Below are 27,964 nucleotides of genomic sequence, written 5' to 3' on the forward strand. Positions count from 1 at the left end.
GGCTGGTGGGCAGTGGGCCTTCTGCGCACAATTGCTGAACTCCTTAATTCAGCGTCTAGTCCACCCCTGCACCATTCTCCATCTCTATTGTGCCCGTTTTCCATGTGGCCTGTCCTCAGCAGGCCACAGAATCACCCTCACCCAACTCCCCCAGATGCACAACACAAACCCATAACCTCTAGCATGTTCAGACCCAGTGGATATCATAGTGTCCTATGCACAAAATCATACAAACCCTGACCCTAACCCCGGGACCCTTGTTCTCTTTGGATGCCGCCCCACAAATGCTGCAGTGGTTTACTCAGGATCTCCCAGTCCGTCATCCACCTTCCATTGCCCCAGTTTTACCACTACACATAAACAAAGCAAAACCAGAGACTTCCAGAATTTCTTTATTGACCATAGCCTTTGAATTTAATATAGATACTAACAATCTCCAATGTGCACTGTTATAGCTCAAAATTACTACATTTTGCTATTTTATTTGGGACCTATTCTATTTAAGGGTCAGCTCAAAAGCCAAGTTCCTATTAAGTTGTATGACCTTGTAGACGTAACTGCCAAAGGCAGAACTGACCATCTCCAAGTATTACTTCACACATTCATATTAGTGGGTTCACACTATTTTATTAATCTCAAAAGATAGTCCTTTGGGGGGCAGAACCTGACCCTCATCAAGATTCAGATTATGCAACCACAAAAGTGTAAAACAGCATTGAGGAAATAATCTTGTTTTAAAATATCAGATCTAATCAAACATTGAGACTTAAGGTCCAGTATAAAGAAAATTCAGATTGAGAAAAAAATCAAATGAAACGTAGGGAAAAGTCAGACAATCAAAAATATAAGTATGATACTAAAACAAAAGTCTTGGACACTCCAAAAAAAGTGTCATAGGAAGGTAGTAAATATACTAAGAGGACACTCGTAAAAAAGGAAGTATGTAGCTGTATGGAACCATCAATTGTGTGCCTGGGAACTTACCTCACAGAAACAAAAATGTTCACACAAAAAGTTGTACACAAATGTGCACGTGAGGGTTTTTCCTCTTGTCTTTTTTAGATAGTCTTGCTATGCAGTTCAGGGTGGCCTTAAGCTTACTATGTAGTCCAGGCTGGTCCTGAACTTGCAATGATTCTCCTGCCTCAGCCTCCCAAGTGGAGGAATTACAGGCATGCATCAGCACACCCAGCTTCATGGGAGTTTTAATAGTCCAAATTGAAGTCAACCTAGATGCTATTCCAAATGTGAATGGTAAAACAAAGCACAGGGTGTAACACCTTGGATTACTACTCAGCAAGAAAAAGGAATGAAAACTGGGGTGATCTCCTGGGAGTGACACTGGACAGAAAAGCAGCCAGTTCCAAAAGGCTGCATCCCAGCGATCTGACCTACTCAACATTATTGAAATGACAAATTTTAGAAATTAGCAGATAGATTAATGGTTACCAAGGGTTAGAGTTTGGGGTGCAAGAGGGAGATGTATGTGGTTAAAAGAGCAACATGAGAGGCTCTTGTGGTTTCTGAAATGGTTGTACTTTGACTACTGTGCAGATACACAGAGTTCCGTGAATGACAAATGTACAGATTTTAAACATAAACTGACAAAATACAAATAAAATGGGAAATCTATGTAAGATTGGTTATGTGTATCCATGTCAATATCCTGGTTATGATGTTACTCTATTTTCAAGAAAGGTTTTTAGGAGATATTCATAAAGTGAACAAGGATCTCTGTATACAACTGGATAAATCCACACAGTGAAAATTTTCATTAAAAAATATCATGGGAAAAAAAAGGCAATTAATTTAAAATATGAGAAAGAAAATAACCGAATGAAATGTGTGAATCTTTACTATGCCTCAAAAGGTAACTGGGAAAATCTGAGTGGACAGTTAAGAGATATTATGGAATTATTATATTCTAGTTGCCTTGGTATTATGTCTACAGACAATTATTATGTTTAGAACATGAAGGCTGAAATACTCAGGTGAAGAGCCATGATGTTAGCAACTTAATTTCAAAAGGCTTTTTTGGTGGTTGTTATTGCTTTTTTTTGGTTGTTGTTTGTTATTGCTTTTTTGAGACAGGGTCTTGCTATATAGTTTAGGCAGGCCTTGAACTCAAGATGATCCTCCTGTCTCAGCTTCCCAACTGCTTGGAATATGGGTGTTTGTCAACATACTTCAAAACGTTTTGAAGAAAAAGGGATATGCCAAGAAAAAGTCAGTGATGCTGTTTTTCTTTTGGTGCTGATAGGGATCACTAGAGACAGAAAGAACTCGGGGCCTTCCCGTGAATCTGAGCCACGGTCCAGCACTTTGGTTTTTTGAGAGTGGATCTTAAATCACTAAATTAATGAGGTGGTCCTCAAATCCCAGGTCCTCTGGCCTCAGCCTTTAGAGTCCTGGGATTCTAGGCATGCACTGCCATGTCTAGATAAATAATGCAAAACATTTAATAATCATGTCAATGTTGACCTAGATTATAGATATACTCTTTCCACATTTTTGATAATTTCTAAATAAAAAGTCCTCAGGGCTCACTCACCTGGGTCCCCTTCCCACCCATCCTATGAAGCACCTACTCACACCCACCCGTAAGTCTTTCCTACATTTTCCCTTTCCTGTTCCTATCTGTGGCTAATTGGCTTCTTGGCTTCTAGAAAGCAGGTACAATGTTTTATCTATTTTAATTTTTGCACTCCACAAACCTAAGCCTTGTTCTCAGAGCTTCAGATTCAACAGGTCTGATATTTTCAGGGTGAGCAATTTGCCTTGAGTTAATCCTTGTGACTTTATTCCCACCTGCTGGAGACATTCATTTGCAGTGAACTTTCATGCTTCTCAACCATCATGGTCAGAGGAGTCTTTGACAGACACTATTGGTTTTTCCTCGATGAAGAATGTGTACGTATTCACCTTGCGGATCACGTTTGCTGGAATCAGCAGGAGATATGAACTTTGGGTCATATTTTTCTTACCTGAAAGAGGGCAAAGGGAAGTAGGCCTATGCTAGTACCAGTGTAGCCAGCTTTCCCAGCTCCACAATTCAGTGACAGCTGTAGGATTCTTATTCTCTCAAATGGTAGAAGCAAATTTTTCAACTTACAAAGTACACATCTGCCATTTAGTTCTGCATGTCCTTGAGCCGGTATCACTGGGCCAAAATCAAGGTATCCACAGAGCTGCATCCATTCTGGAAGTTCTATTGGAGGATCAGCTTTTGTGCTCCCTCAAACATTGGTCAAATTCAATTCTTCGCAGTTGTGGGATTGAGAGCCCTGCTTCTGCTTCTTTGCTTGCTGTCAGCAATGTTCATTCTCAACTTCTAGAGGTCACACAAATTCTTGGTTCATGGCACCCTCTATCTTTAAAGCCAGCACTACCACAACTCTCTAGCATACAACTTTCTCTGCCCACAGATAATGAAAGGTTCTGCATCTCAGGGCTCACAAAACCACACTAGGACAGCTGGGTAATATACAAAATACCCTCATTTCAAGGTTCAAACTCTTATCACATTTTTATCCTTTTTGCTGTATAAAGCGTTGTATTTGCGTTTTGGGGATGAGGACTCAATTGGTAGACACTGGGAAGCCCCTGCAACCCCCCACATTGGCAGCAGCTTTCCGACGTTGCTCCTTGATGACACTGCTCTGGTGTGGTAAGCTCGGGTCTGCCGAGCATATCTTCTTTGCATCTGCAGACAGGGAGGATTGTGAACTCCTTCCTCAACAGTTCACTGCCATATGTGAACCCCTGGTGACTCCAGTGAAAGCCAGAACTGGCACGATGACTTCAGAATTGCTAGCAGATTCACAGCTCTGACTGCAAACGGAAACTCTACTCAGCAGCTCCCACCTCACAGAGAGCAAAAGACATTCCTAATATGGTGCTCACACCAATCTAAACTTACCTCGGGGACCTGTCCCTACCACCCTACCACTGACCTGTCAGTCCTGTTCTGGCCCACAGCGTCACACTGCCTGCTTATGAGGGCAGGCCTGACAGTTCTACTGCTGGGGTCCACAGCCTTTGAGTTACTCCTGCCCTCAGCATCCTTGTCATTGTTCTGAATGTTGGGTCTCAGAGCTTCCAGTGGGGAAAACACAGGACACAGCTCTGGAGACAGCTTTGTACTGCAGGAGCCACAGGTCAGGAGCAGGGTTAGTGGAAAGCCAAAGATCTTCCTGATAAACAGTGAGGAAATAGAGATTTTCTGCTCTAATTTCTTGTTATTCAAAACAAACAATCCTACCAGAAAAGGGTATTGCAGAGGTCCACCAGGAGCTTGGTTTCTCTTTACATATTTTATAAGCTATGTCCCTAAACGTTTCCAATGAGCAACCAGATGGAGGAATAACTGTTACAGATTTTGAAGAGAAATAAACTTTTTAGGTTATAAAACTGTCAAACAGAAAGATCTATTTCTGTCTCATTAGCAATAAAGCAAAGCATCTTAAAATTACATTATAATCACATGACAGACAACTACTAAGTCAGATTCAGAAAAGACAAAACTTTATATTTCAACTTGTTCAGTAAGGAGACAACAAAACAATAAAATCCTTTTTTACCTTCTATTTCTTAAATTTGTAATTAAATTTTATTTACATTTTGTAACACTAACATTAGGTAGCTTTTTAAATTACTCGTAAGATACTAAATATGAAAATAACTAAATTTGAGAGAGCAAGAAATAAATACTTTTATCTGCTGATTTCTAATTCATTCTCTCTTTTGTCATTAATAAGGCTAATGAAATTAACTTTTCATATAAATTGAAAGAATTTTAACGTTTCCATAATCTTGAGAAATTTTTCAATCACAAAAAATTTTTCAATAATAAAAAAGTATAAATATACATATCTTATAAGGTTCTTTTTTTGAAAAGCGGGAAAAATACTGGGTCATCACTCCTCTGCAGATGAGCTGATACTAAGAAGACGCTTTGCTGCTTTTCTCAGGATACTCTTCCACATCGCAGAAGAACATTAACTCTGGGAGGAAAATGAACAGATCGCACTTACAACAGTTTCCTGGTGCCTCAAAGAGTTTCACAGCTTAGTTTTTTTTTTTGGTCTTTTTCCTTTTTATCGGTACCGAGGATCGAACTCATGACTGCCCGCTTGCAAGGCAGGTGCTTATGCCGCTGAGCTAAATCCCCAGCTCCTTATCTGTTTTTTTTTTTTTTTTTGTACAGCTTAGTTATGAATGGTCTCTTGAAATACTGATGTAATACACAGAAGCAGAAAACCCTCAAGGACAAGCATGAATTCTTGACAGTAAAACCTGACTCAAATATTTAACAAATGTACATGTTCTACTTGCTAAAATATTCAAGCTTTACATGTATTATAAATCCTGAAAAGTAAAATGTACAATGGAGGTAACTTACCAGGAAATTTAAGACACTGGTAGAAACTGAGATTGTAAAATGGCTACAAGGTCTTTTTCTATAGTGAAAAGTAATTAATACAGGGGACAGATACAGAGGAAGGACCTGGAGGTACCACTAGGCATGTACTAGGTTATTTTCAGTGTGTCATCCCATTTAATCACGGAAGCAATGCCACAGGTAGGGAGCATCCTCACAATCACATGCTGATGTTTTGAGGGACGGACTTCGTCACGTGGCTCACAGAGCCCTGGGAGAGCAGCTCTGGGGAACGGTTCCCAGGACAGGCTTGGATTTAGGGTGAAGCCTGCAGAAGTCAGTCAGACAGTTTCAGCCCTAACGACATTTTTATAAGAAAATGTTTAGCATAGATGGTGCAATTAAAATGTCAAAAACAAAGCAAAAGAAAACCTTAAGGATCTATTGAAGTCTTCCAATATAATTACATGAAAAATTCTTTAAATAATTGAAATTATCCCAAGTGAGAGGAAAAACATCAAATACATAAAGCCTAAGATTAAACAAAATACTTTAAAAACCATAACTAAAGTCCAGAAAATATCCCTAGGAAAGACTCGGGCGAGAGTGCAGAGCCACTATGGAGGTAGCTCCGCATCTAGACACTAGCACCGCCAGCACGGAGGCTGTGGGGTGCCTGGCCAGCCGGACTCTTCCTCTCCAGATCCCAAAGATCAGGGACTGCTGTTGGTAACTGGGCAGCCAGGGTGAGAACCAAGCACTGGCATGGTGGGCACTGAGCAAAGCACGGCAGAGGTAAGACTGAGCACCTCTGATAAAGAGTAACTTCATGGAAAGGATGGAATTGCACCAAGTAGAGGAGAAAACAAGCAGAATTCTCCGGAGTATATGTCTGACAGACGGGCCACACAAACTGAGCATAATTCCCCGCACACTAAGAGATGCTTCCATAAGAAGGTGGGGACTGGCGAAGAGCAGCCTTTCTCCGCATCACCTGACAGGCTCCAGGCCGAGACCCCCTCGCGCAGAGGGGGGGTCAGACCTGGCTCTTCAGGGGCCCCTGCTTCTGCCATTTGGTTACGTGACTCTATTTTCACTCTTGTATGATTTTATTTTACATGTGCGTTTGTTGTTGCTAAGACAAGGTTTCACTGTGTCGTTCAGGCTGGCCCTGAACTTACTAGATGGCCCCAGCTGGCCTTGAACTCACTGAGATCTTCCTGCCTCGCCCTCCTGCGTGTTGGGGTGACAGGTTTGTGCCACTTGGCTTGTTGTTGAGATATTATAGGAGAATTTATAAAATCATTAGAGAAGATTCAGGATTCTCTTACACTATTTTTCTTTAGTACCTTCACTAAGATCCATGCCTGGCCTATGAGACAAAAACAGCCAAGACAATCCCACCAGAAGGGCCACCACCAAATTCACCACAATCCACGGCTGCAGAATCTGCTCCTCGATTCCTGCTGCCCTACAGGTACAGAAATGCACATTAGAAATATCTTCATTTGGTTCATATATCAAAATATAGCTATTTTAGAGAAACAACAAGTACAAAATAAAACATAACTTCCCTACAGAATGCACCATTTATAACAGGAGATAAAGGCTCAAAGATTACTTGAACTCTACATAGATGTGCTCTGCACATTACCATAAATGGAAAGTCAGTATTGCCAAAAAAGATTTCCTCAGTTTCCCTTTTTCAATTAAGCATCTTTCCTTGGTCTCTTGACCTATTTCCTAGCCACTCATAAAATAAACAAGCAGACAGACAGACAGACAGACTGAAGCCCTAGCTGCCCATCTGTGTTTCCCCCGAGCCCCACTGCCCGCAGCTTCCCTCTTGCCTGCACTTGGCACTCACAGCTCTCTCTGCTCACCCCTCAACACCCTCCCCATCACTGTCGACTGGGGGAACAGGCAGAGCTCCTCCAGTCCCCTGCATGGTGTGTGAACAATCCAAAACATACTTTTGAGAAGAAAACACTTGGTTAACAGTACAGGTATATACAAAATAGTTATCCCTCAACTAAAGCAAATTTGGAAATATTTTTAGAATTAAAACAGGGCCTGCATAATTATTTACAGAGGAAAGCATGAACAAGAATGGAGGAGAAAGTACCATCACTCCACTGTTGCTGTTTTATCATTAATAAGCACTACCACTGCCTGAATTCATACCAGAGGCTGCTGTTAACAGAAGATGCATAAAGGTGGATCCTGTCACTTGTCATTTGCTGACTCAGAGACAGTATAAGAGCAGTAAAGTATGCTGAAAAAAAAGACAAATGAAATTACTAATAATTTTAATAACCCAGTTTATTTTTAATTTATAGATTACAAAGGTCAAAAGTAATCCCCTTAGTGAATGATGATATAGAAGAAATTCAGTTCATCAACTTCAAGAGATAGTAACTCGAGTACTGAGGATCTTTCGACCTGACAAGAACCTAGACCATCTTTTAAGAAATTAAATAACTTGCTCAAGGTCGCAAAACTAGTTTTATTAATATTCTCAAAACAAAATGTATTCTGTTATTAAAAGAATGTGAAATAGTATCTTACTGAGAGGACATATATTTATAGTCCTGAATATATTTATAGTAGAATATATTTATAGCTGAATATATTTATAGTAGAATATAAAGTGAAACTGCTAAAAATTAACTAATATAAAACAAATCAAACTTTATTTTTTATTTTATTTTGTCCTTTTTTGGGACAGGGGCTCCCTATGCAGTTCAGGCTGGCTTGGAGCTCACTTTGTAGTACAGGCTGGTCTTGAACTTGCAACCATCCTCTTGCCTCAGCCTCCCGAGTGCTGGGAGGTATTCGCCACCAAGCCCAACTCAAATTTTATTTTTGATGTTGAGGACTGAACACAGGGACTTATGTATAAATTAAACTGTGGAAGATTATTTAAATGAACCTCTGATGAAAAAACTATCCAAATTATGCCCATGTTTTAATTATAAATTCACTAATCTTCTATAAGGGTAATAATATAAAACAATAAAACTTCTTAAAAATAAAATTAGAATCTTATTTTTCTTGGTTCAAAAATTACAGCATATGGCTCGGATGTGGCTCAGTGGTAGAGCTCTTGCCTTGCATGCACAAGGCCCTGCAAAACAAACGAACAAACAAACAAACAAACAAACAAAAATTACAGTGTTACTTAAGTATTAAACTATTACTTACAAAAAGATGCTAAGGCTGTTGGGTCCAGGGCAAAAAAACTTCGGATTGCTACTGATGTCTTAGCAAAGTCAATTCTAGAAAACAAAAAAGCTTCTTGTGGTGCAGTTGTAAACTTTCACACTCACTCACTTTCCTGACTATGATTCTTTCCTTCTCTGCTGCAGACTATCACAGCAGTAGTTTCCAACATTTTTGGCACCAGGCCCTGGTTTTGCTGAAGACAAATTTTCTATAGATGAGGGAAGAGGGGTCCTTGGCTCCACCTCAGATTATCAAGCACTGGATTCTCACATGGAGAACAAAGCCCAGATCCCAGCAGGGTCTGTGTGCTCCTGGAGACCCAACACTGTGCGGCCCACAGCAGACAGGGCTCAGGAGGTGTCGCAAGTGACAGGAGTGGCACAGGCCAGTGCAGGTCGTGGCCTAGGGATGGGGAGCCCTCGTGTCACAAGGCTTTATGGCTATAGTTTCTACCTCCAAGCAAGAGAATATTATTTACAAAAACCACACAACATTCTCCACCTACAGGACTGTTTTAGGTATACTCCCTTAGAGTTAGGGACATCTGAGAAAACACACTTGACCTACAAAGTTCATTTGTTCCTACTTCTTTCTGTTATCCACATCATGAAGCAATAAAGGTTTTTTTTCCCTTTTAAGGGTTGAACTGTACTATTCCCCCCCAAATAAACTGCATTCCTAACCCTTGGTATGCGTGAATATGACCTCACTGCAAACATGGTTTTCAGAGATATAACTTTAAGGTAAGTTAAAGACTGACATAAAATGATACTAACTGTCATATTAATATCCTGGAATTCTATCTGAAAACTGTCACAGTCAGTGATGCATTTCAGCAATTCCTCCTAAAGAAAATTAAAGGACTGTGATTCACAAGCCTCACCTGTCAAGAGCCGAGACTGTACTTAGAGCCAAAAGCAAGTACAGGAGACTCTGGAATGGATATGCTAAAGTCTTGTACTGCTGCAGTAGATTAGGCAGGTTGGACAGCTGCTCTCCTGCTAGCACATAAATCACAACAATATTCCACACAGCACAGCCCGCCAGGAAGCCGTGAGAGAAGAGACCGATCATCCTGCAAAGAAAAAGACTGAGTTGCTGTAAGTTACTAGCATAAAAGGCTAAATAGTTTTTACATCTTTTGACATATAAGAATAAAATTCAACATATTATGAAAAACGAGAACAAATCTTCTTTCCCCAAAGCTGAGGATCAAATTGAGGGCCTCACACAGGTTAAGCACTCTCAACAGACTGCATCCTGGCAAGCCTTTCCTTTTACTCACATTGATAGGCCAGTCGTTTCACTTCAATGGGAAGTTTTAAAAATATACCTACACGTCACTTTTAGTTGTCAGTTTTGGTAGTGGTATTGAATGGCCAGGTTGTCTGAGAATTTTAAATGGTGAAACCCAGCGAAGTTGTCACCTGAAAGCCCGGTGCATGGAAAGTGCCACGTCTCTGGTGGTCCAGGAAGGCTTCATGTCCATGGTCACGTCTATAGTTTCTGTGGTCTTTATCAACTCAGAACGATCAGCAGCCTGGAATCGCCCTAAGAATACATAACACAAGCAATTACCAACAAACAGCGGAGAGAAACATCAGCTCATGCTTCACCAAGCATGATCGCAGCCAAGGCAAAATGTTTGCTGTTTTTCTATCTAAAAACTCTCTTTGACTCAGTGCTTTTTTGTTGTTTTTCCTGCTTAAACATACTATTTCATCATCTTTAAAAAAATAAGCAATGTTAAGAGACTGTCTTCTCAGCTAAAACTGAGGTTAAAGTAACAAGTTTAGGAATTTATGAAACACAATAATTAACTTTCAACTCAACTTTTAACACGACATAGTTTACAAAATTCTTTTTTTTTTTTTTTTGTGGCACTAGGGATTGACCCAGGATCTCAATACAGAGTTACACCCCATCCCTTTTTATTTTCAGACAGGGTCTCACTAAGTTGCCTGGGCAGGACTCAAACTTAGGATTTTGATTCTCCTGCCTAAGCCTCCCAAGTACTAGGATATTACAGGTATGTGCCATCACATCCAGCTAGAGACTTTAGAAGTACAATGGTTCAAATGCCTACAGCTTTCTGTACTGAAAGAAATCTCATAGCTTAGTTAAGAAAAGTCCTAAGAACAGTTATGCTCAATATCAGCATTGTAGCTCACATCAACAGAGACTTATCCTTCTTCCTGTCAACTAAAAATTCATGGACAGATCTCAGGAAGCAAGAAAGGTCCCCACAATTACCCTCGCCAAACCCAGCTGGCAGGTGTGTTGGAGGATGAAAGAATCTTTTTTTCCTGAAATACTTTCAACAGACACAAGCCACTGGTCTCTTTTATAGTCAGGTAATCGGGTAGCAAAATTTGTGTTAAGAGCAGGAAGAAAAAAATGAGGACTGTGTGATAATGCTTGAAGAGACTGGAGTAAATTTTATGAGCATACGGTGTACTCCTGAAGGCACTGGATAAGGAAGCTATGAAACTCTGTGCAAGTCCTACTTCTGCACTGACTATGAGCTGGGGGTGAGCTAGGAGTCTCTCCAACCACGGGGTTCTTTTCACTAGGCAAAAACTCCATGATCCCCGCGATAGAATCTTATGGAAACAGAATTCTAAACCTATTTACTCAAAATAGAAACTGTGAGCTTCTAAAGATATATGACTTTATGTTTCCGAGTCCTCTAGGCAATATATCCATAGTGTATGCACTGGAGGAGGAAAGGTCATGATCATGCTTTGTACAAATGTTTGTTAAACACTGTTATGGACAATGCGTCTCCCAAAACTCCTATGTTGAAGCACAAATCCCCACTATGATGGTATTTGGAGATGTTATGCCTGAAGGGTGATTCGGTTTATACAAAGTCACAAGAATAGAGTCCTCTTAGTGTCTTTTTAAAGGGAAGAGACACCAGAAGTCCCTGCTGTCTAAAGACATAGGAAGACAGTGCCCATCTGGAGTTGGGAAGGAGCCATCACTAATAGCCAGGTCTACCAGCACTGTCCTGCTTCTCAGCTTCCAGAACTGTAAGAAATAAATGTATTGTTTAAACACCCAGTCTACGGTATTGTTTGTAGCAGCCTGAGCTAAAATAAATTGCAAACCCAATTTATAACCAGCATATATTGTCAGAAACCTTTTCCAAAAGCTACAATGTTGTGTTTCTTATTTAACATGGTAGTCCCAACATGTATTTTCTTTTATTTATCGAATTTATATTAATATCTGGCCTACTACCACAGCTACTACCAATGGCCCCAAACAGGTCAAGTATAACAAAATGGAAGGAAATGAAGGGGGATGGGGCAAGATTCTTATAATTACTCACAATCCCAAACCCAAAATCAACCAGCATTAAAATTTTGTCATATTTCCTTCTTTTGTCCTTTGCATTTTTCTATAGGTGAGATTAAACTCTGTGTATATGTGCAGAGTTAGATGTTAGATGAAATGAAATGAAAAATTCTCCCTACACATTTAATAGTGCAGAATATTTTATTATACAGACAAATCACAGCTTTCTGAAATCATTCTCTTGTTTTACATTTAGGTTGTTTTCAGTTTTCACCCTACAAATAAAAGTGTCATGATGAGCTTGGTGTATAGGTTTTGTCCATGTTTTTAATATTCACTTAATTTAGATTGCTAGAAGTAATCTAAGGTCAAAGGATTTCCTGTGTGCCTTTATAGAGTTGTTTTCCAAAACAAGATACTACTTACGGCTTTTTTCTATGAACACTTTTCCGACAGGCTGGCTAACTCCAATGGGTGCAGTGAATCTAGACTGCTGTTCTGGAATTCTTTGCTCATCAGTAATTATGTCTTCATCTTCTACTCCTAGCTCATTAGCATACTGCACCTCTGCTGGCTTGCTTTTCCTGTAATGAGGGAGAAATTAAGAAAAATTGGTAATTCTTGTGGCCTAATGGAGCCTCGTAAGAAACCACCAATGAGTACAATGCGGGCATGGAGTTGCATGCTGCTCCCGACTGCAGCAGATCCTCTACTAACTACCCTATGTGTCAGGCTGCCTGCACTCAGTGGGCCCGTTTTCCACTGCATCTGGAAAATGCAGTGACTGAACAAGCTCTTTCCAGACTGAAATCATAAATTGTGCACACACTGATCACCATTCCTAGGTCACTTTGTTGTTACTGTTTTTGTCTTTTTGAAACAGGGTTTTGCTGTGCAGTTCAGGCTGGCCTTGGACTTACTTTGTAACCCATGCTGGTCTCAAACTCACAATGATCCTTTTGCTTCAGTCTCCCAAGTGCTGGGATTACAAAGTGTACCACCATGCCTGGCAACAGGGTTACTTTCAAATAAACAAAAATGTCAAGTAATTTCCAGGGTATCTCTCTAAAATATGCCATTCTATCTCATCTGACTTATCTTCCTAGGCTAAAACATGGTTTTACTTACTGTTGAACTAGCTGTAATTCAAGATCTATTAACATGAGGAATTAAATCAGCCTATTTTATTATCTTCCATTTTTAAGGTCCTTTATTGCTTAATTTTTTGCTGCTTACATAAAATTTTTTCATTGTTTTGGTCTCTTTTAGAGATGGCTTCTTAGGCTTTTAACTTATAATCATATTAATTTTTAAAAATTTTCTGCGGGTTTCACTCTTTTTGAATTTACTATGGGACTGGCTTACCTGATATTTTGTCACACTACTTGTCCCAGAGACAGACACAGTATCTATTAAAACCTGCTGAGAAGCTCCATTTGGGAGCTCTGAGGTAAGCATCTCAGTAACCATGGAGGGTATTCAGAAGAATCAATTATTACTTTGCCTTCCTTCGAGGTTTTTGAGTAACTGCCTCCTCAGCTGGGTTCACATCAGTACCATTTTCATTTCGTAATAAAGCTGGACTAGATGTCTTCTTTTGGGTGAGTGAAGTCTCACGGTCTGTAAATAAAACAAATTGTGTTTTCAAATGACTAAGATAAGTAAAAGTAATGTACAAGACTTTTATAATGCAAGAGAACTTCGAAGTTTTAAATAGGCCAAAATATTTTCAGTATTTTACAAATTTCTAGTTTTTAAAACTTTATATAGCTAAACTCTCAATAAATAATTGAAACTACAATGTCAAACAACATGGAAAAAAAAGTAATGTAAAACCCAGCACTAGATCACTTCCAGGTTTAGTGATTTGTCAGAAGGATTCATGGGACTCAAAAGTCATTACGCTCAAGATTACCTTATTACATCAAAAGGATACAAGGCAAAATCGGCAAAAAAAAAAAAAAGTGGATGGAGCAAATTCCAAGCTGGTCTCAATTGTGGATCCTCCTGCTCAGCCTGTCAATTTACGTCAATTTACGCTCCGCTACACTGATAGTGCAAACCCAGATGAAGCCAGGACAGCTTCCAACATCCTTCTCAGTGCAGTCAAGCAGGACGAGCTCCCTACCTAGGAAGCATATTAGATCTCAGCACCCAGAGTTTTCCTTGGGGGGCAATCACACAGGCCTATGTGTACCAAAATTTCAGATTCCCAGAGGGGAAGTTAAGTGCTCAACATAAATCATATTGCACAAATGCACAGTGGGAGCCACTTGCATAATTTCGGAAAAGTTTCATATCAGCGTAGGGAACCATTTACCAGCCAAGTTTCCAAACCCTAGTTACAAGTCTTGGGAAGAACAGCAGCCATATCCTTGTGTATCACACATAGGCCAGGCACAAGTTACTCTTCTTGCTGGAAGCACCAGCCCCCCAGAAGGCTTTGACCCCTTCAAATCCTATTTAAACAAAATACAGCCTGGGCTGGAAAGACAGTGACAGGCAATAAAGCCTAACATTGTTTTGAACAAAACAACAAAAAAAATCAAACAAAAATTTTAAACCCTGAACTACAGAAAGCTAGACGGCAAGGCTGAGTGTACTATGGAGCTGCAGGGTGAGGTGCGTGGTGGCTTTAAGCTGAGTTGGTCTTGAATTTTCTACAAATGTTCACCTCTGTTGCAGACACATTTCATGAATTATAAAACTAGGTATTAGTGTCCATCCCGATTTTCAAGGTTGTACTCTAATGGGATCACTAGTAGGATACTTTCATTAAATTGTATTTCATGCCAGTGATGAGACAGATCATTTCAAGGAGGTACAGCATGTCACAGAGCCATTCCCATCTCTTCTTCCCTGCTTCTTCCCACTCAGGCCAGGCACACGGCACCCGCTGCACTGGTTCCCCAACTGTGTCGTACTCTCCCAAATTCTCCCTCTGCTTCTACAATCTCTCCATCCAGTTAGGGCTGCTGTTCCCCAAAAAAACCAACAGGGAAAGTAATTTGTAAAAAATTATTCAGAGAGTCTGATAGTAACAGGAGATAGCTAATCTCACAATCTTTACTCTTCCCTTTTATGTTTTTCAAGCAAAAGTTTTGTCTTTTTCTAATTATTTTAAAGTTAATAAATGCTGTACATGAAAAATAAAACAAAAATGCAGAAAATAAAAAGCACCCTTTCTCCTCCGAAAAAAACCTATCAGTGAAGCCAGATGTGGGTGGTGCGAATTCCAGCACTCAGGAAGCTAAGAAGTTGAGGCCAGCCTGAGCTATATAACGAGTTGAAGGCCATGCTGACATACATAGTGAGACCCTGTCTCAAAGACAAAACAAAAACCAAAGCCCCTCACTGTTAACAGTGCTATACATCCACTCTTTGTACTACGTGTATGTTTAGACACTCTTTTTTTTTTTTTTTTTTGGTCTTTTTCGTTTTTATCGGTACCAGGGATCGAACTCACGACTGCCTGCTTGGAAAGCAGGCGCTTATGCCGCTGAGCTAAATCCCCAGCCCCTAGACACTCTTTTTTTTAAAAAATTTTATTTAAAAGGAAAAAGAGAAAAAACAAAACAAAGTGGTGTAAGGGTACAAGTAATACAGAACTACAAAAAAAAAAAAAAAAGTAAGAAATCACCAGTTAATAGATTACACATTATCAACTTAGAGATAGTTGCTCAAGTCACAGTATCAAAGCACACAAAGTGGACATTCAAACAGAGAGACTGCAAACAGTTGTGTTCAATGATCCAACCAAAAACATTAATATGGTCAGCTATCTAATACTCCTAAACACACTTGCAGTTGTATCCTTTAAAGCACTTTTTTTCCCTCTCTAGTTTAGACACTTTTTGATGGCTCATCTAGACACACTCAGATGCGTGCTCTACTATTAAGTTTCTTAATCGGTCTAAGTTGTCAGTTTCCATTTATTAGTCTGTTAGGATTTGATATTTACCCATTTCTACTCTTGTAAATCATACTGTAGTTTGTGTCATTGAATTATCATAGATATAATTATTTCTAGAAATCTGAATAGGCCGCATCAATTTATACTCTCATCAATGTATGAGTATACTCATTCCCATTAATTCTGGATTTTCTAATTTGACAAAAAGGATTGGCAATTCAATAGACAAAAAATGACAATATTTTATTCACCTTGTGAACAGTGCCTGGACACAGAAAAACTCAATAAAATTGACTACTGTTTCCTTATAATATTGTTAATACAGTAAGCGTCTGCAACTCGGGCCAGGAAGAGAACCGGCCCAAGAACCAGAGTTCCGGCCATGGAGGGATTCAGGCAACTTATTCACCCGCCGTCTCGGTAAGCGTCTGCAACTCGGGCCAGGAGGAGAACAGAGCTCCAGAGTTCCGGTCATGGAGGGATTCGGGCAGCTTATTCACCTGCCCTCTTGATAAGCACCTGCAGTTTGGGCCTGGAGGAGAACCATTACCTGTGAGCCAACTTCCACAGGAGCTGAAAATCACGCACCCTTCTCCCACCTGTCCCCTCCCCCCTTACCTACTGAGGATAGATATTTCAACATCTCTTGGGAGGATGACCATATGCAGTATAGCAAATATGGGGGATTTCCTTCTATCTTCTGTTTGAAGGCATAGGTTGTTTTCACTTTTTGTTATATTTCTTTTGCTCTATTCAGTATTCTCAATTCGTTTTACAATGTTCTATTTTTGGTTTGATTTAACAACACGTAATTGACTGGATAGCTATTGTTAAATTAAAGAGATACACCATAGTACTTAGTACTACTATCCCAGTATCCTACTGTGAAATCCTGTACCAATTTCACAGCATTGTCTCGATTGGCTTTGTTCTGTCTTTCGCTGTTGCATAATTGCTACTTTCAAAATTAAAAAAAAAAAAAACATGTTAAGACCCATGCATGTGTAGAATCTATGAACAGTTTATGAGAACTGATCTTATGACAATTGATGAATGAACAGATACTTTGAAGAAAAGGAGACACTAAAGTACCCAGTGCTGATCACAGAGTGTCATGAAGTGAAATCCAGCAATACTATTATTCTTTGTTCAAAATGACTTTAACCTGCTTTAGTTTGTTTAATCTAAACATAAATGAAGATATGGATAACTGCATGTATGTTTAAATGTATAGGAATGACAACCATGTTACTAAGTTTTTGTTGGACAGTTGATTAGAACTTTTTGCAGTCTCTCTGTTTGAATTGCCACTTTACATGTTCCACTTTTGTACCTTGAACAACTATTTGTAAAACGACAACATCAACTAGTGATTTCTTACTCTTTTTTTTCTCTGAATGTATGTACTATTTCGATCTATTTTCTGTTTTGTTAAATCTTTCTTTAAATAAAAAAAAAATATTGTTAATACAAATCTAGCTTTTTCCCACCAATCTGAAGTGTCCATTTCATCACTAACTAAATTCTTACGGACTCTGAATTTGTACCCTCTTCTCATAAACTCTGCACAAATGACCAAAAGAGACATGGACAGCACTGATGATGAAGCACCAGAGAAACCACCCATGGGAAATGAGGGGAAAATGAGAACAAACAGGTACGTATCGCTGCCCACATCCAGCTGGACTAAGTGGTCTCCTCCCATACCAGCAGGCGGCCTTGCTTTCTTCTGCCTCCTCTGAGCATGAGCTTCTGGGTGCTCTTGGAGTTCTGCATCTGGGGGCTCACTGCCCTCAGGCGGCCTGTGAAGGACAGGATCTGCGAGGCCTTCTGAAGAAGCATTAGCTGCAGACACAATATTCAGAACTTTCAAAAAAGTGAGAATACAAATTGACACCATAGATAATTCTCTTACTTGTCTCTTGCCTTAACAATTTCTATCAACTCTACATACTTCAGTCCTTCATTAACAAATTTAACACATAAGTTCATCATACATAAGTAATTAGCTAACGATTTACAACTCATTTCATTTAGTCATTCATTTTAATCTTAAGAAGTCATTTAAAGAAACTTCAGTGCATTTTGGCAGGTTTGAATTTTACTTGACTACATTCCCTGACCTATCTTTACAAAAGAAAAACAGAAACGTACTAATAAACAAATCAAAATATACTTAATCTCACTAGTACTTACAGAAATGGAACCTAAAATAAGCTACTTTTATCCATCAAATAACAAAAAGTTTAAAGGACTGACACTGTCCAATGTTGTTACAAATTCAGAATGTGACACTCTGACTACTGGTAGTCAGAAAATAAGATTCCTTGGAGATAACTTAGTAGAACCTTTCCTATCAATAAGGCCCATATCCATTACATAGCAACTGCATAGCTAGCAATCCATCCTAAAGAAATATCTTTTATATCCAATTATCCACTATTTTAAGCAGAATTGCAATATTGTCTGCAGTGAAAAATCTGAAATAATACAAATGAACAAGAGACCACAGTTATGGCACATTCTGATAGTAGTCTGACATCACTGTTCAGAAACACATAAAACTGAACTTCCAGGAAGACAGTAATGTGCTGAGCAGCAAAGAAAGAGCCTGAGATTTGGTATCCAGACACTGGAATACAGCAACACGAGGAAGAGGAGGAGGAGGGAAGTGGGTCCCTAGGGCTCCGGAAGGATCTGAAGTGACAACTGAAGCCTATGAGGAGAGCAAAAAACAGACGTCAACACAGAAGAAGGAAGGGACAAGGGGCGCGTTCCTCCTGAGCCTGGACACTCTGCTTGGGAGGGGTGGCTTAAAACTGCAGGCACAGTGACAGCTGGCAACCCCAGAGGCCTCCACGGAGAAGAGCACCAGTGCAGCAAGCAGTGGACGGAGAGGACTGCAATGGACTATGGTGGCTGTTGAGCTGTCCCATTTGGACTTTCCATCAGAGAAGGCACTGGGCTGGGGGCCATCTTGGAGAGAGGTCAACTGAGCTTGGGAATCAGAGTGGCTGCTGGCTCCACCTAGTGGTTCCCACACCATGTGCAGGCTCAGGCCCACGTGGGCACCAAGACCAGGCAGGTTGGGTGGGGCTGGTTTCTGCCTCTCAGTATGAGGCCAGCCTAGACCTCAGCAGAACCAGGTGCAAGCTCCCTGGGGTGATCCTCACCTGCCACAGAGCTGCTGCTGGCTTGCTGGGCCTGGCTGACATGGATCTAGACTCTGTCTTCCCACACTGTCTACCACTCACAGCACAGACATACCTAGAAGTGGACATTTTTTTCTTCTTTTTTCTCATTTGTTTTCTTTATTGCTTGCTTGTTTTTATATGAATGTGAATGTATGGCTTCCAGAGATTTTTTTGTTGTGATTATTCTGTTTTGTTCTTGTTTTTATTTCTTTTTTCTCTGTCTTCTGTATCAGTTTCCCAAAGTTTGCATGAATCTATTTGTCCTACAGCCTTGCTTCTAATCTACTCTTTTTTCAAAATTTCCTTTTTTTAACCCTAACCCCTTTTAAAGTTTCTCCCCTAAGGATAAAATTGCTATACTGCGGGCTTATTTACTGCATACCATTATCTGGTTTGCTTTGGAGTTTGTTACATAATTACAAGTCTAGTTCACGCAGAGGTAGCAAAGTAAGTTACCTTAGTCATTTTCTAGACTTTGTTTGATGCTATTGTTATTGCTGATTATGTCACTTTATTTATTTATTTAATCTTTTTTGAGACAGAGTCTCACTATGCAGCTCTGGCTGGCCTTACACTCACTCTGTAGCTCAGGCTGGCCTCCAACTCGCAGCAATCTTCCTGCCTCAGGCTCCCAAGTGCTGGGATTACAGGCAGGCATCACCATGCCCGGCTTCCTGATTGTATTGCTTTAACCAAAGTGACACAATTGTTCTAATCAGTTGTTCTTTCTGGAAGAGCAAGACTCAGATTGCCTAAGGGTCATAAAAAATGTAACAGGCCAGTGTGAAGAATCAGGGATTGGGCCAAGCAGGCAGCAACCTCTCATCCCCAATAAAATGGAGGGGTGGGATCTTGCAACAGACTCAAAACCCAAAATCCAGCTGTATCTCTGAGAAGTAGTTATTTCCTAAAGGTTCTAAATACTTCCAATAAAGCTATTTACTATAGGCAATTTACAAGAATCAACCCAGGAAATAAACTGAAAAAACATATAAAATGAGAAGACATTTAAACAAGATGAAACCCCAGATGTCCTAGGCAAACCCGGAGGGCAGGGAAGTGGAACAATTTGAAAGTCACCCATGTGGTCTTTCTGAAGTAGTAACAACAGAAGTAACTAAGCAGATGAAAAAGGCTCTAGAAAAAATCAAATAAGAAATAATTTCTCAGATAACTACAGAGATGGTGACTGTAATGAAAGACACGATTAATGATGCTAGAGCAGATACAGATAAAACAAACAGAGGAAGGAGCTTAGGAAAATGATGGAAACTATGAATGTCCAATATAAGAAAGAAATGGAGTCCAGGAGATATCAAATAGATATCCAGAAGATTAAAAATTCCATTGAAAGTATATGCACTAGAATGAGCCAATGTGAGAACAAGATTTCAGATGTAGAAGATAGGATTGCATTTAGTGATCATGAAAAGAAAGATTTCTTAAAAATAGCAAGGACCGGGGCTGGGGATTTAGCTCAGTGGCATAAGCACCTGCCTTGCAAGCAGGCGGTCGTGAGTTCGATCCCCCGTACCGATTAAAAAAAAAGCAAGGACCCATAAGAAATCAATCCAGCAGCTGCTAGGTGATACAAAGAAGAATAATGTAATATTGATCAGAGTAATTGAAAAGCAAGAAACAGTACAAATTATATATACATATACACTATCTGAGCATGGTGACGCATTCCTGTAATCCTAGCACTTGGAAGGCTGAGGCAAGAGGATCATTTTAAGTTTAAGACTAGCCTGGACTACAAAGTGAGTCAAAAGCCAGATTGAACTGCATAGTGAGACCCTGTCTCAAAAACAAAACAAAACAAACCCTGTTCAGACATTGTGGCAAAAAGACTTCCCTGGCAAGGAAAAAGAATTTGACACACACATAAGTAAGGCATATAAACTCCAATTAGCCATGATCAAAAAAAAAAAATCTACAGTAAGGCATATCATAGTTAAGACTACAGAAATTCAACACCAGAACAAAATATTAAAAGCTGGTAGAGAAAAATCAGCCTATAAATGCAGGGCAGATTTATAACACAAACCCTCAAGACAAGAAGAGCTTGGAATAAAGTATTTCAAGCCCTAAAAGAAAACAACCTCCAACCCAGATCAATGTACCACACAAAACTATCCTTCAAAATTTGAAGAAGAAATAAGATATTTCTATGACAAAGAACACCTGAGAAAATTTATGAACACCAAACCAGCATTCCAAAAGGTTCTGAAGGACTGTCTAGAAAGAGATAACCAATCTAACAAAGAAGTAAAAGACCTCTACATTGAAAATAACAGTACCCTGAAAATGAGTTTGAAGAGGCCATCAGAAAATGGAAAGACATCCCTCATTCTTGTTTTGGAAGAACCAAAATAGCGCAAATGGTTATACTTCCAAAATTGCTATACAGATTTAATAAGATTCTGATCAAAATTCCAATAGCATTATCTCACAGAATTAGAGAAAATAATCCTAATGAACCAGAAGAAACCAAGAATAGCAAAAACAATTGTGGGCAACAAAAGCAAGGGAGGGGGCATCAAAATATCTGACTTGAAATTATACTACAAAGCTAAAATATAAAACAGCATGGTACTGGGGAGGGGGCACAAAAACAAACACCAGACCTGAGGATCAACGGAATAGATAAGCAGATGCAGAAATAACTCCAGACATACTTAGCCACCTTATCTTTGACAAGGAAACCAAACACCTTCGCTGGAAGAATGATAGCCTCTTTAATAAATGGTGCTGGAAAAACTGGCTTTCTACTTGCCAAAGACTAAAATTAGATCCATATCTTTCATCATGCTGTAAACTAAAATCAAAATGAATCGAAGATCTAAATATTAAAACAGAAATCCTAAACCTGATGGATGATAGAATAGGTAGAACTACGAATACATTGATGTTGACAAAGACTTTACGAACAAAACCCCAATCACACAGGAAATATTACAATCAACAACTGAGATCTCATCTTATTAAAAAGCTTTTGCATATAAAAAGAAACTACCACCAGAGTGAAGAGACAACCCACAGTGTGGGAAAAATTTTTGCAAGATGTTCCTCAGACAAAGGACTAACATCTAGAATAAAGAACTAAAAAAAAGAAATCAGAGTCTCCCAAGTCTAAAGATCCAATTCCAAAATGGGCATATAAAATGAAAAGACACTTCTTAGATGAAGAAGTAAAAATGGCAAATATATGAAAAAATGTTCAACACCATTGGTCATTTGAGAGATGCAAATTAAAACAATGCTCAGATTCCATTTCACTCCAGAAAGACATATGCTGATGGAGCCGTGCGGAAACAGGAACCCTTCTCCACTGTTGGTGGGAGTACAGACTAGTACAACCACTGTGGAAATCAGTGTAGATTCCTCAAAAAACTAGGACTAGAGGTTCTATTTGAATCAGCTATTTCCCTGCTTGGTATCTAACAGGTTTGTGTTTGGATGCCCCCAGTGGGATTGGTGAGGGGGGCATTGAGCGCTCCACCTGCCCAGGGGCAGGTAGCCAGCATATAATATAAGGGAAGGAAGGAGGCACGCTTTGCCGTTTTCCACCCCGTTTGCTCTTGCTGTTTATGACTGCCATGAATGGTTCCCCTTAGCCACGCCACCCTGCTTTGGAGTCAGCTGAGTATGGACTGAAACCTCCACAAATTGTTAGCTAAATAAATCTTCCCTTCCTTCATTTTGGGTGTTGGGTATTTTGTCCGAGCCATAAGACAAAAATAACCAAGACAGAATTTGGTATCAATGGAGTAGGGTTGCTGTTATGACTTTTTTTTTTTTTTTTTGTCTTTTTCGGTACCGGGAATCGAACTCACGACTGCCTGCTTGCAAGGCAGGTGCTTATGCCACTGAGCTAAATCCCCAGCCTCTGCTGTTATGACTATACCTGACCAAGTAGTTTAAGAGCCTTTGGGAATGACTTGTGGTTTTTGTTCATGAACTCTGCCTACTCCTATATCTTTGAGATTTCTACTTACTTTGTCTTCTAGCAAATTAGTGTTTCTGTTTGAGTATTAATACCTTTGATCTATTCTGTTTTAGCTTAGCACATGGTGAAAGGTATGCATTATTTTAATCTTTGGCATGTGTAGAGCTAGTTTTTCCAGCTGGAAGAAAGAGACTATCTTTCTTCCAGTGAACACGTTTGGCCTCTTTTTCAAAGCTAAAGTGGTTGAGTGTGTTCCTGGTTGTGTTTATATCTTCTGTTTTGTTCCATTGATTCTCAGGTCTGTTTTTTTGCCAATACCAAGCTGATTTTATTACAGTAGCTTTATAGTACAATTTCAAGTCAGGTATTTTGATATCTCCTGCCTTGCCTTTGTTGCCCAGAACTGTTTTTGCTATTCTTGGTCTCTTCTGGTTCCAAATGAAGTTTAGGATTATTTTCTCTAATTCTGTGAAATAATGTTATTGGGGAAAAAGAAGGAATCAAATTGTGAATCATAAATTCCCGATGATGAACATATAGTCATTATGTATATCTAAAATGTACCAATAAACATAATAAAATATAAAAATAAACAGAACAAAACAAAAAACTGGAATGGCAAACATTAAGGAAGTTCTAGGTAGGGGAAAGTACGTAAAGAGAGGCAAAGAATCACGAGTATACAGTAGGTATAAAAAAGAAAGAGAGAAAAACACATAAAACTGTATAAAGGAGGCAAGACAGTTCCTATGAAACATGATTCTTTTTAGGAAAGAAAAAGAGCATCACTACAGAGCTTCAGGCTTGAGAGGGTATGAGTAATGGGCTAACCCAAAAGACTACAGGTGACTGAGGTTAAGCCTAAGAGGGAAATCGTAGTGTTAGCTGTAAACAAGAAGTACTGAATTGTTGAAGGTGACGCTGGACTGTGGATGTGTTCAGTGTGACTAACACAACCAACAGAATACCCAGGGTTATCAGTGAAAACTAGGCCAAAAATGACTTCAGAGACCAGCGCGTTATTGAAGCTTTCACACAGGGATGCAGCGGCCCTGCCTCTAAGTTTGTGCTATAATTCATAGTCTCTGACTGAAAGAGGGATTTAAGAACGCCATGCCACCAGCACAGCTTAAAACAATTTCTGTTGTCTCTGAATGACCTCAGAGCCCAAAAGCACTGAGGACGTCAGAACGTGGGCGTCATGACACTGTATGTCATGAATGCTACTTAATAGTCTCTCGGCTGCAGTGGCCCTATCCCACACACACTCACTCTGCTTCACACTGGCTTTAAGCCTGTCCTCAACACAGCAATAACTTGGGAGCCATGTTTCTCTCTGATCTGTGATGTTTATCATGTCTGTGATCCTGGGAAAACTTGCAGTCCTAAATGACAGAGAAAAACTTACCTCTCAAGCTTTTTGGTCTAGACTTCTTTTTCTTAGGATGACTAAGTGGAATATCATCTATAAAACAGAAAAATATTAAAAGAAAAACCAATTTAAAATTCAATGCAGAGAACAGTCAGAAGAGAATCTTTAGTTAGGAAGAATTATTTTCCCTTCCTTGGATCTAGCCAACTTCTACAGCTTAGGGGAAGAAAGCAAAACACTGACAAGGCTAAGATAACCCACTGCGTGGCACTCGTAATGCACTGGTAGTCAATGACGTTTATGACCATGACACAGAAAGTGGGCTCAACAAATGTTCACCTGGTCCCCTACACTTCTTAGCCCGCTACACTCTGGGATGGCCTATGACTGGTTCTGACCACTAGACCGTGAGCAGAAGTGATCCACATATTTCTTTTCTTTTTTTTTTTTTTTTTTTTAATCGGTACCAGGGATCGAACTCACGACTGTCTGCTTGCAAGGCAGACGCTTATGCCGCTGAGCTAAATCCCCAGCCCCGATCCACATATTTCTAAGGCCAAGCCACCTTCAAGGCACTGAACCTTGTCTGACCAGAAGCTAAGCAGAGTAGGATCTGGTTAGTACTTCATGGGAAAAGTGATCTGTGTCCTTTGGGAGCCAACATACCAAGAAAGCTAGCAGCTGTGGCCACCATACATAGTGAGACCCTACCCTCACCCCCTTCAAAAAAAAAAAAAAAAAAAAAAAAAAAAGAGAGAGAGAAATGAAGGTCCAGCCTCTATTACAGAGCTATAAACCAATCAATGGTTTGGGTGATTCCATTCAAGAATAAAGAGAACTTATATGATTTAACATATAAATACTGCAGCATTATAAATTGTACTATTTAGCTTTAATTTTAAGAGAAAAAATTATGGAATCAAATTTATTTTTGTTTTTTGAATTTATTTTTGGTTTTTGGTGTTTTGAGACATGATTTCACTATATTGCCCAGGTTGGCCTTGAATATCTTGGTTCAAAATCCTTCTCTTTCAGACTAAAGTAGCTGTGATTCTAGGCACATACCCCTTGCCCCACTTTCAAACTTATTTTCAATGCTAAGTGCTACATTTAGAAAATCTTACATCAACAATAAACTAACTCACCTTTAACACCACTTCACACAACACCAAACAAATTTAATCAGCAAGAAAAAGACAAAAAAAGGGAAGTATTAATTAGAAGCCAATTTTGTCTGACTAAAAATTGACTTAAATCACTAAAAATTTAAAATAAAACTTTCAAAGAATGCCAGCTAGTTTACAAAGCTAGCCTACTATTTATAAGTAATAAGCTATTTAGCAGCACTAATCAAATTAATTATTCTGCTGGGTATATACATATATCCTACTGTCTATTTATAAAGTGGATTTAGCAGATTAACAACACTTATTGTCACTGATTAAAATCAGCTTACTGAGGAAATTATTCCAGCAAGCAAAAGACAGTCTGAAAAGACACTAAAACATTCAAAATGGGTCCATTATTCTATCACCTTGACATTCAGGCTCTTAAATAGAACATTATATATTTGGCCTCATGTTTGTTTTTGTGTTGTTGTTCAAGGAATTTTTCTGAATGCTACTGGTCATTATTTTTCAGTTTACTAGTTTTCACTTGCTTATTTTTCAATAGCCTTAGTCAATTTTTCTGGTTTACTCATTTAATATTTCTAAAACTCATTGATGAGATTACTGTAAATTAAGCTTACCTCGGTATGGGTGGAAGAGCTCGTGGAGGACACTAGGGAGAAAAGAGAAAACGGCACAGGGATTGAAGTCATGACTGTGCGCTTGCAAGGCAGGTGCTTATGCCACTGAGCTAAATACCCAGCCCTTAGAACATCTTAACTTTCGTGTGTCTTAAATACTAAAAAATTTTTCTTTCAAAAGCTTGCTATTTGGACATAACAGAAAAATGTAACGGATCAGATATTTATATTCAAATCTCTTGGTAATCACAGTCATCTCTGAAGCCTGGGAAATACTGGGTGAGCTTCCATTTGTTCTGCCATTTCTAAATATATACAATGCTTTCTTTTAGTTTTTTGAAATTTTTTTTAAATTCACATTTTCTGTGTTTTGTTTTTTGACAGGGTTGTGCTATGCAGTTCAGGTTGGCCTTGAAATCACTTTGTTGGGGTTGGGGGTTTAGCTCAGAGGCATAAGCGTCTTAGACGCCTTGCAAGTGTGCAGTCCTGAGTTCGATCCCCGGTACTGATAAAAAAGAAAAAGACAAAAAAAAAAAATCACTTTGTAGTCCAGGCTGACCTTGAACCTGAAGTGGTCCTCCTGCTTCAGCCTCCCAAGTTGCTGGGATTATAGAGATGGGCCACAAATGTCTAGCTTTATATTTCTATGTACAGGCCAGACCCTATCCTAAACAGCAGGAATAAGGACAAAACTAAAGTCATGGCTTTTATGAAACTTACATTCTGTTGGTTATGTATTAGAAGATAATGTTAGATACGTGTTAAAATATATATTTATACATGAAAATAAATGTATAGGTGATAATGAGAAGTGCTGCTTTACTTAAGAGAATAAATCTGTTTGAGAATTTTAAGCTGAGACCTGACTGAAAAACAAGACAGTTTCAGGCAATGGGGAGCGAATGTCCCAGGAAGGAGCAGGATCACAGAGCTCCAGGTGGCAGCCAGACTGCAGCACCACTGCCAAAGTCGGGCAGCAGGAGCCGGGTCAGTAAAGGGACTTGAAGGCCTACGGAAAGAACCTGGATTTTTTTAGGTTAAGAGGGAAACTAACAGAGTTTTTACGCCACATGATAATATGCTTTTTTTTTTAAAGTTCAAATAGACTTTAAGTACATCCTGGTTTACCTGAACAAGAAGTCATGTTTGCAGTTCAGGAAATAGACCGTAAGCATAATTCTGGAATCCTTCAAAATGAAATACTAGCAGGAATGCCTAGAAGCCAATTTAATATCCCAAGTACCTCATGCTGCTTGCAGAAGACGCTCGTTTTAAAGGGCTTGCAAGCCCCTTACTCAGATTAATACAGATGCCAAAAGATTATGGCACGGCAGGTGTCAGTATTACCCAGCAGTCAAAATGACAACTGGAAGAGGGCAGCAGGCACGCGCTACTGTTCCACGGACGTCACGACTCTCTGTCTATCCAACCATCCAGTCTACTTAGCTTCGCGTTTCAAAAATCCTGTATCAGTAACGTCCCACCCATTTGGAAACCCAACCTCCAGGGCGGCTCAACCGAAGGCAAACGTCCTAACCGCGCAAAAACCTCTAAATCTCGCTCACCACCTGTGTTTTCCCCATGGCGCTAGAAGCTGCGCCCAGGAGCAAGCAGCTTCATCCTCGGCCGGGCCGCGCGCCCTGATGCTACGTGTCATCAGATTGCGCCGCGAAGCCCACCGCAGCCGGACCGCGCGCTTCGGTGCCTTGCGTCATAAGGCTGCGTCGCAAAGCCTATCCCCGGGCGGACCGCGCGCTCTGGTGGTATGGGTCATCAGGTTGCGCCGCGACGCCCCCTGGCCGGGCCGCGCGCTCGTGACAGACTAGTAGTCAGCTTCCGCGGTTATAGTACCTCAGCGCCTGTGGCCAGCTGGGAAAC

At 39.8% G+C, this 27,964-nt stretch overlaps 1 protein-coding gene across 6 annotated transcripts; it reads right to left on the bottom strand.

The window, feature by feature from the left end:
* Positions 1–376: 376 nt before the first annotated feature.
* Tmem237 (transmembrane protein 237) lies at positions 377–27,814 on the bottom strand. Of its 6 annotated transcripts, XR_010050991.1 has the most exons (13): positions 27,652–27,813; positions 26,087–26,118; positions 24,373–24,429; positions 17,529–17,687; positions 13,408–13,528; positions 12,335–12,492; positions 10,033–10,156; positions 9,489–9,680; positions 8,585–8,658; positions 7,565–7,655; positions 6,730–6,851; positions 3,113–5,003; positions 377–2,984 (listed from the first exon to the last, which is right to left on the bottom strand). XR_010050991.1 is itself a non-coding variant. In XM_063259579.1 (12 exons), exons 1-11 carry the CDS (start codon positions 27,741–27,743, stop codon positions 6,753–6,755), a joined length of 1,194 nt encoding a protein of 397 aa, XP_063115649.1. In that variant the 5' UTR covers positions 27,744–27,814; the 3' UTR covers positions 377–5,003; positions 6,730–6,752. The 6 variants fall into 6 exon arrangements, 5 of the variants coding, with proteins under 5 accessions (XP_063115649.1, XP_013000677.1, XP_063115646.1 ...); XM_063259579.1 differs by having other exon boundaries at positions 377–5,003; positions 6,730–6,846; positions 27,652–27,814; XM_013145223.3 differs by having other exon boundaries at positions 377–5,003; positions 17,529–17,666.
* Between the last annotated feature and the right edge of the window lie 150 nt (positions 27,815–27,964).

Source organism: Cavia porcellus, unplaced genomic scaffold (assembly GCF_034190915.1).
Source record: "Cavia porcellus strain 051 isolate PalLab524CR breed Dunkin Hartley unplaced genomic scaffold, mCavPor4.1 scaffold_12, whole genome shotgun sequence".
NCBI lineage: Eukaryota > Metazoa > Chordata > Mammalia > Rodentia > Caviidae > Cavia > Cavia porcellus.